Source organism: Vulpes lagopus, chromosome 21 (genome assembly GCF_018345385.1).
Source record: "Vulpes lagopus strain Blue_001 chromosome 21, ASM1834538v1, whole genome shotgun sequence".
In the NCBI taxonomy this organism is placed as follows: Eukaryota; Metazoa; Chordata; class Mammalia; order Carnivora; family Canidae; genus Vulpes; species Vulpes lagopus.
Window position 1 is genome coordinate 43,126,734 of NC_054844.1, and position 9,259 is coordinate 43,135,992.

Here is a 9,259-nt window from a genome sequence, read left to right on the forward strand (position 1 = left end):
AAGGCCTTGGCTTATGTGATTATGGAGGCTGCCAAGTCCAAAATCTGCATAGCTGCTGTTCTAGTTCGAGTCTGAGGGCTGGCAGGCTGTTGCAGAGCCAGGAAATGCTGATGTCCCAATTCAAAGGTCATCAAAGCAAGAGAATTGCTTATTTAGGGGAGGGTCAGCCTTTTGTTCTCTCCAGGCCTTCAATGGCCTGGCTGAGGCTCACCCATATTACGGAGGGCAATCTACTTCATACAGACTACCAATTTAAATGATAATCTCATCTAAAAACATCCTGAAAGAAATGCCCAGAATAATTTTTGACCAAATATCTGGGCACCTTGTAGCCTAGTGAACTTGACACATAAAATTAACCACCACATTAATAGTGGGTCATGGTATTAGAAACCAAGATCTGGATGCTAGCTGTGCTCATTGGTACTGGAGTGTCATTGTTTCCAGGTGCCTTTAGGTGATGGAGCAAAAAAACAATGTGTACATTCTAGCATTTTCCTGCATATACACGCATCTATCAATGCTACCACATGTAACTAAACTAACCATAAGCTCATGCTGATGTCTACAACTTTAATTCATTACCATAAGGATTCTTTTAGCTTTTGCCTTTACTTATATGTACACTTAATCCAATGATGATAAAACTCGCTCTAACCATCTGCCATCCATTTATTTAATTTTTCAATCCCAGTATATGTGTAGAATGGCTTCACAATTATCAACACCTTGTCCCTGTGGGAATCAATGTTACCAACTACAGTGTTTATGCACAGTTCCTCTTGCCTTTAGTCTTACAGTTTCTGCTCATTGCCAGAGTTACTTAGGTCAGCCTTTTTTTATCCCCAACCCCTTTCATGAGGTGGTTTTGTACATTTGTAATACTGTAGTTCTTTTTTTTCACATTCTACATTCCATCCTGAGATTGCTCAATCTCATAAATTATTCCTTTTTAATTTCAAATATTCAAAGTTCACTCGTGCTACCAAATCCTATGAGCTTTGATAAATTCAGTGTCATGAATTCACCATTACAACATCATACAGGCCAGTTTACCCTCAATAAGTCCTCCTGTGCTTCACTTATTTAACCTTGCAAAAGCCTTTTGCCTTTCCATATAAGTTTTAGAATCAACTTGTTGATAATCAACAAAAGAGCTTGCTAAAATTTCAATTAAGATTGTGTTGAATCTGGGGATCCCTGGGTGGCGCAGTGGTTTGGCGCTTGCCTTTGGCCCAGGGCACGATCCTGGAGACCCGGGATCGAATCCCACATCAGGCTCCCGGTGCATGGAGCCTGCTTCTCCCTCTGCCTATGTCTCTGCCTCTCTCTCTCTCTCTCTGTGACTATCATAAATAAATAAAAAATTAAAAAAAAAAAAAGGATGTCTGGGAGGATAGTTAACTTTAAAAAAAAAAAAAAAAAAAAAAAAAAGATTGTGTTGAATCTACAAGCCAACTGGGAAGAATTGACATCTTAATAATATTGAATCTTCTAATCCATGAATATGCAATATCTATTCATTTATTTGCACCTTTGATTTCTTCCATCAGTATTTTATAATTTTCCACACAGATTCTCTTACCTTATTTGACTAGATTAATACCTAAGTATTTAACTTTTCAGTACTACTATAAATGATACTTTTTAAAATTTCAGCATTCAGTTCTTTACTACTGGTATATAAAAAAACAAATGACTTTTTAAATAGTAATCTTGTGTACTACAACTTTGCTATACTGGCTTGTTTATTTCAGAAGGTTTTTTGACAAAGTCTTTCAGATTTTCTACGTAGACTATAATTTCATCTGGGAATAAAAACAGTTTTATTTTTTCACCTGTAATCTGTATAACTTATATTGTTTTCTCTCATCTTATTGTATTAGTTAGAACTTCCAGTACAATGTTGATTAAAAGTGGAGAGAGAACACACACTTGTCTTATTCTTGACCTCAGAATAAAAGGGTCCAGTCTCTCATCAGTCAGTATGATGTTAGCTATAGGATTGTTTTTTAATGTCCTTTACTAAGATGTGGAACTTGTCCTCTATTCCTTGTTAGGTGACATTTTTTTTTTTAAATCAATAGATGTTGGATTCTGTTCTATAATTTTTCTGCATTAACTAACAAATCATGATTTTTCTTTAGTATTTTGCTGTGGTGAATTACATTGATTTTTGAATGTTGAGTCAGCCTTGTGATTCTGGAATAAATCTCATTTGTTGTGGTATAGAATTCTTTTTATACATCACAGGACTCAATTTGATAATATTTTGCTGAACGTCTTTATGTCCATGACCATAAGAGATATTAGACTGTAGTTCACCTTTCTTTAAATGTCTTTAACTGGTTTTGGTATTAAAGTAATGCTGTCAAATAAATAAATAAAGTAATGCTGTCCTCATAGAATGAGTTAGAAAGTGTTCTTCTTATTTCTATTTTCTAGAAGAGATTGTCAAGAATTGGTACCATTTCTTTTTTAATTGTTTGGTATTCCAGTGAAATACCAAACCAGTGAAACCAGTGAAAATATCCAGACCTGGTATTTTCTTTTTTGGAAGATTATATATTATTGATTTGATTTCTTTAATAGGTACAGGACTAATCTGATGATCTGCTTCTCCTTGTGTCAGCTTTAGTAGTTTTATGACTTTCTAATTTGGCCCATTTCATCTAAATTATCAAATTTGTAAGTATAGAGTTGTTTGTAGTTTTTCTTGATTATAGTTTTGATGTACATGCACCATAAGATTTTAATTTAAACCCATATATGCTTATACAATTTTTTGGCCTCCTTATTGTGTATTGCAACATCCTAGATAGATTTCTTTGCTAATTATTTTACGTCCCATTATTCCTCATGGGAATATTATTAGTGTGTGGTGAGTGGACTTAGATTTTGGAAGCCAAATGTCACAGATATGGTGTTAGGTAAATTCTGCGCAGAAAGTGAGTTGGTGCCAAAATGAAAGGCTATCCCTGCTCCCTGCGGGAATGGTTAGAGGGGAACACAGTAGGATCCAGAAACACCTTTATGAATTAGCCAATCCATGGGAATTTTTCCTATGCTGAGTTGGAGTTAGGGGTATGAAGAAAATGGACTAGAAACAGTAACTGGCCTTTAGAAGTAGAGGTTAATAGACCATCTTTGCCCTGTATCCTGAATTTTCCCTTAACCATTCTTAGAAGCCAAAGCAGGCCAGGACACACCTAGAAGGAATGTGTGACCATCTCATCAGAGCAATAGAACTTCTTTAAGTCCCTATGAGAGGCTGATAAGGTAAGGAAGAGAGAGTTGCCATTCTTGTTCTGCCTTCGCACTTTAAGAAATTAGCATCTAAGTCTTGTGCCTCAGTTTTTGGATCCTTAATCTGTCCAGCTGTAGATTTTCAATTTTTTCATGTTATGAAGATTAATGGAATTCACATCCATGTAGATATACCTTCCTGCATTTGTACTATTTCTCAGGATGTATTTCTAGAAGCATAATTCCAGTTCAGAAGTATACATATTTTAATTGCTCTTGATACAAGTCAGGCAAGTTTCTAGGTCATGAAGGCAATTGCAGGTAAAAATCAAATATCCTCTCTCTTGTCAATGTTCTTTTGCTATAATTGGATGGTAAAATATTTCTCTGAGCATGAGGGGTGGCAGTTGAGGCAGGTGGCAGAGAAGTCTTAGAGATCAAGTTAGAGAGACAAAGCTGCTACTACTCAATACAGGTAGTAAAAATAATTTTACAATGATGCTAGACCATATAAGTGCCACTTGACTTGCCAAACACTTATATGGAAGCAGATCTGGGAAGGACTCCTGATCATTAGGATACCAAACTGCACTTTATTGAAACTATCTGAAAGAAGGTGGTAGGGTACATGGGTATTGGGAATATCCTTCATAATAATAAGGCATTCCACCGATTAAAAAGTCTAAGAGCCAAAGGTGAAAAAGTAAGTCAATACCACACCATAAATCATATTATAAATCTGCTTTATTGCAATTAGAAGAGATCAAGAAGCAGAAGATAAACACAGGGATAAAAACCCTGTTTATCACACACCTGGACACTTCTACTATCATAACCATTGTGAGGGAGGACCTCAACATTAAAGAGATGGGGAAATCCTGGTCCAGTGACAGCAGAAGTTGCCCTATTCTGAAATAGGACCCAGGTAGTGGCCTTTAGATAGTGAGCAATGGAAGCTCAGGTGGAGTAGGTATATCAGAGAAGAAAAATGAAGGCACTCAGCAACTTGAGCTAAAACCCAGAAAGTAAGAGAAATCAGAGACAGGGGAGGAGAAGTAGCCTCAGAGAAGGCAATGCAGCTGTAGACTGTAGACTTGGACAACATGGGACCAGAGCCGATGGCAGGACTTAGTGCTTGTAGCTCTTCCTGCTGGAGGATGAGGTGGTGGCGTATCTGATGGTGGAACTGCTGCCTCCGGAGGAGCTGAAGCCACCCCCCACGCCTCGGCCACTGCTGGAACTGAAGCCACCTCCAAGGCCGTGGCCGCTGCCATAGGAGTAGCCGCTGCCTCCACCCAGGCCTGAGCCACTGCCCATACCGCTGGCACCGCCAAAGCCACCAGCGCCGCCATAGCCGCCGGAGACGGTGGACTGCACCACAGCTGTGGACGGGAGACAGACAGGGACACACGAGACACGGTGAGCTCTTCCTGCCAGCCTGAGTCCAGCCAGAAGAGCACAAGGGCAAGGGAGGGAGGCAAGCAAAGGTACTTACAGATGTTGACTTGTCCAACGCCTTCTCCACTCAGCCTAGGAAGGGGGAAAACACAGGGAGCATGAGACCTCAGAGCCACCAGTGGACCAGAGTGGGAAGCGTCAGTGTGAGGCTAGCCCACGGGGAAGCCGCCTTCCAAATGGTCCTGAGAGCAGCCACTGTGGCCATAACTAGAGGGCCTTCAACTCGGGCTCCTGCCAGCCTTCCTGCACATGGATCCAGATGTTGGAGGGGCCTGTGTGAGGTACCCACCTGCACTCCTCGCCCTCCAGCAGCTTCCTGTACGTGGCGATCTCCACGTCCAGGGCCAGCTTGGTGTTCATGAGCTCCTGGTACTCCTTCAGCAGCCGGGCCATGTCCTGCTTGGCCTTCTGCAGGGCGTCCTCCAGCCCAGCCAGCTTGTTCTTGGCGTCCTTGAGGGCCATCTCTCCACGCTGCTCAGCATCAGCGATGGCGGACTGCAGGTTGGCGCACTAGAGGAGGGACATAGGCAGAATGGACTGGCAATTCAGTCCTCCAGAGATCAACCAGGCTGCTGCTTTCTAGCGAGGTAGAGTTCCAGAGCCCAGGTGTCACGGAAAAGGACATCTGCCTTTTTTGCCCCGTCTTGTTCTGTTCTGCACAAATTATCTAGTCTGGGAGCCCCGTGAGAAAACCTGAACTTTTTTTTTAATGACCCTGGAATGCACTGGACAAAACAGCAGCAGATTTAGAAGAAATGGACCTACTCGCTTGTTTCGAGTGCTGTCTCCATAGCCAGACCAGGAGCTTACAAAATTAGGAGCATCCTCCCTTAAGGACGTGCATTGCACATCTAGCTGCTGAGATCTGGGCATCCTCACTCCTAAGGGATTCTAAGGCGCTTGGGCAACACTGATCATCATCATAGGTCGTTGCTCAACTTACTTTTTCAAGTGAATCTTGGGCAGATTTGGAACAAGAAGTGCCCCTCTGCCCGCCTCCCCTTTTCTTTCCTGACTGGTTTCTGGTATTCCTAAACCAATCCTTCTCCTTCAGCAATGTCTTTTAAAGGCCACGAGACTACCTTTTTACAGTCTGACTAACTGGGATTGTTCCTGTCACCTGACTGTATCATTGTCTGGTGTTGGCATCTGTGTGTCCTAACCTGTGGGACCTCACTAAGGCTGGGAGCTGCGTGTCCTCCTCTCTCTGCTGTTCCCTCAATTCCCAGCATTTCCCAAGTGGCAGCTGCTGACCAGCTGGTGGTGTAGCAAGGAAAGGATGCTTTTCTTCTCCAGAGGCCCCCACCGTACCTGCTTCTTGACATGGTCGATCTCAGATCTCAGCCTCTGGATCATGCGGTTGATCTCGGCAATCTCCTGCTTGGTGTTGCGCAGGTCGTCCCCGTGTCTGCCCGCTGAGACCTGCAGTTCCTCGTACTGGAGTCCAAAGAGAGAGCAGGTGGTGTATATGGGCTTTCACATGCCCACGGTGATTTGACCTCTGAGTCAGGCATTTCACACCCTTGGACCTAGTGGCTTCTCCCCAGGGGGCTTTAGGGAAGGTTGATGTGGCAAGGTCATTGGGTACTGGACATTGATCACAGACCCTCTTTGACGAGACCGCTGATAGCCTGTCCAGTTGGGACCAACTGGTTCTGTGTCATGTTTCTGAGAGCCAGCATCAGGGTGGAGACAAAAGCAAAGATCACTAGGTCCTTGGCTATGCAGCTGGCGTCCTGCACCTGGGTTCTTTGACTTACTGAACTTGGACATAAAGTCTGCAAATGCCGACTGTATGAGAGCAGGGGAGCCATCCTACGAGAGAACATCGGCTTCCCCGCAGCAGACTTCCCAGCAAAGGATGTAGCCTTGCTGGTGTTGAGGGCGGGGACACGGGCACTCCTGGGCAGCTGCCAACTCAAGACTCACCTTGCTCTGGTACCAGGACTCAGCCTCAGCCCGGCTCCTCTGGGCGATCTCCTCATATTGGGCTTTGACTTCAGCGATGATGCTGTCCAGGTCCAGGTTACGGTTGTTGTCCATGGACAGGACCACGGAAGTGTCGGAGACGTGGGTCTGCATCTGAGACAGTTCCTGCAGAGCACAGGAGAGTCAGATCATCTCTTGCTGTGGCGTTCACAGCGGTATCCAACCCCAAGCTCTTCCACCCCCCGCACTGTCCCATCACAGCAAATGCAAGAGGACTGAGATGCTTACTGCGTCATACAAGGCTCTGGTGAAGTTGATCTCATCTGTGAGAGCATCTACCTTGGCTTGCAGTTCAACCTTATTCATGTAGGCAGCGTCCACGTCCTGGGGCACAAGGCAACAACGTGGAGTCAGCTGAGCCCCCCTTCCCAGTCTGAACCCCCTTAGCCTCCCCGTGGGCGCCCTCTTGGATGTGTGCGGGGACCCAGAGTCCTCTCCCTCTCCGCGGAACACGGCCCCCTGGTGTCCACCTGCTCACCTTCTTCAGGGTGACAAATTCGTTCTCTGCTGCCGTGCGCTTGTTGATCTCATCTTCGTATCTAGAGTGAGAACGGGGTGGGGGACGCTGGGCCAGTGGCCACGACGGTCCCGCAGAAGCAGCCTGACATCCCAGCTTCCATGAAGCAGATATATCCAACTTGAGCCTTCCCGCCACTGAGCCCCAGAAATGATTTCCTGTGTTCCCTAAAGTTTTTGTGTCTTTTCTCTCCCCGTCTATCTCTATGGCCCTTTTGTTGCTTTGGGGTTGTTTTGAGGCCCTAATTGTGATTCTCGTTGCCATGGACCTGTTTCCCTATGGGACCATGTCCACCTCCGGGCCAGATCAGCTGGCGGTCTTCACGTGCGCATTTCAAGAACGGAGCCCTCCATGCCCTTGAACTCACTTGTTCTTGAAGTCCTCCACTGTGTCCTGCATGCTCCTCAGCTCCGAGTCCAGGCGGCCCCTCTCCCCCAGGATGCTGTCCAGCTGTCTCCTGAGGTTGTTGATGTACTGCTCAAACAGGGGCTCCAGGTTCTGCCTCACGGTCTTGGTGCCCTGCTCCTGGAGCAGAGTCCACTTGGTGTCCAGGACCTTGTTCTGTTGCTCCAGGAAGCGCACCTGGAGGAAGACAAGGTGGTCATTTGCCAGAGAAAACAAGGGAGAAAGAGACATGAGCTGTCCCCTGGATGTCACCCAGGTCCTGGGCTGCCTCAGAGCATGTACGGAGGATGAGGCTGACAATGCTGCACCCTCAAACCTATTTCCTTCCCACTCCAGCAATCCTAGTGTGAGATTCCTCCAGTGGACCCCTGGGGTCGTCTCACTACGACGCTGTGCAGCCTATCAGTGACATTCCACAGTCTTCTCTCTTTATTGAAAAGCACCATCACACCTTTCCCTGTTCCATCACACAAAGTGTATTACAAATCAGACCTCAGTTAAAGGAATGTTAAATATGCAGAATGTGACGATTAAATCCAACTCAGTAATGATTGGCTTCCGACTCCTTCTGCTTTGGTACCCGGTTCTCCTCTACAACGAATGCCCTGATGGTCATGCTCTGGTTCTGCACAGTTAGTATTTCTATGGATATAGAAATATTTCTGAGTCTTTTTCTTCTAATCCAAGCAGAATCCTTTTCTTTTCTTTTTTCTATCACTCTTTTTCCTCATGCCCGGAGCCCTAGAGCAGATTTCCACCTGCAGTATCTTTAATCTCTTGGAATCTTCAGAAGGTCAACCTAACCCATTCCGTTCTCTCACTGCCTTAATTTGCTTCCCACTTCCCCCAAGTAGAGTATCCTTCCCTGGTGGGCTGAGGGACATTTAAGGGACCCAGGGCATTTAGATGATGTCCATCACCTCTGCCTGCTGTGAACATGGAGCCCAAGCGGCACCCCGGGGAGAGCTGGTCTCCCTCCCTCCTGAGTGTCCCCCGGGTTGGACATTCATTGATTGTCTAGTCTGGGGGCCCTGAAAGGCCAGTGGAGGCAGGTGCTCCTGGCTCACCTTGTCGATGAAGGAGGCGAACTTGTTGTTGAGGGTCTTGATCTGCTCACGCTCCTCCGTCCTCACCCTCTGGATGGTGGGGTCGATTTGCAGGTTCAGGGGAGTGAGGAGATTCTGGTTGACGGTGACCTCCTGGATGCCTCCGGGGGGGCACACGGGGAAGCCAGAGCCCCCGTAGCCACCGGCAAAGCCAGCTCCACCACCGAGCCCGAAGCCACCACCAGCTGCACCCCCAAAGCCAAATCCGCTGGCAGCTCCACCTCCATAGGCAAAGCCACCTCCAACTCTGCCACCATATCCGCCGCTGATGGCACAGCTGCCGCCTCCGATGGAGATCCTCTTGGAGCCGCCCAGGCCATAGAGGCTCCTGCTGCCAAAGCCAGCTCCGCCACACGCTCCGCCAAGGCCACCACTGCCCCTGGAGCGGGACACGGAGACGCTGCTGAAGCCCGAGCGGCAGACCCCGGGGACTCTGGCCGAGCTGGCGCTGAAGCCCCGGTGGCCGATGCTTTGGCTCCTCATGGTGGATCTGCTAGACATGCTTCGTGAGGAGGAGGAGGCTGAAGAAGGCGCGAGA

General features: G+C 46.6%; 1 protein-coding gene across 1 annotated transcript; it reads right to left on the reverse strand.

Moving 5' to 3' along the window:
• Positions 1 to 3,972: 3,972 nt before the first annotated feature.
• On the reverse strand, positions 3,973 to 9,259 carry LOC121480001 (keratin, type II cytoskeletal 6A-like). Its single transcript, XM_041736206.1, has 9 exons — positions 8,683 to 9,259; positions 7,578 to 7,792; positions 7,172 to 7,232; positions 6,922 to 7,017; positions 6,634 to 6,798; positions 6,016 to 6,141; positions 4,994 to 5,214; positions 4,742 to 4,776; positions 3,973 to 4,628 (listed from the first exon to the last, which is right to left on the reverse strand). The coding sequence occupies exons 1-9, from the start codon at positions 9,220 to 9,222 to the stop codon at positions 4,375 to 4,377; spliced, it is 1,713 nt and encodes a 570-aa protein (XP_041592140.1). The 5' UTR covers positions 9,223 to 9,259; the 3' UTR covers positions 3,973 to 4,374.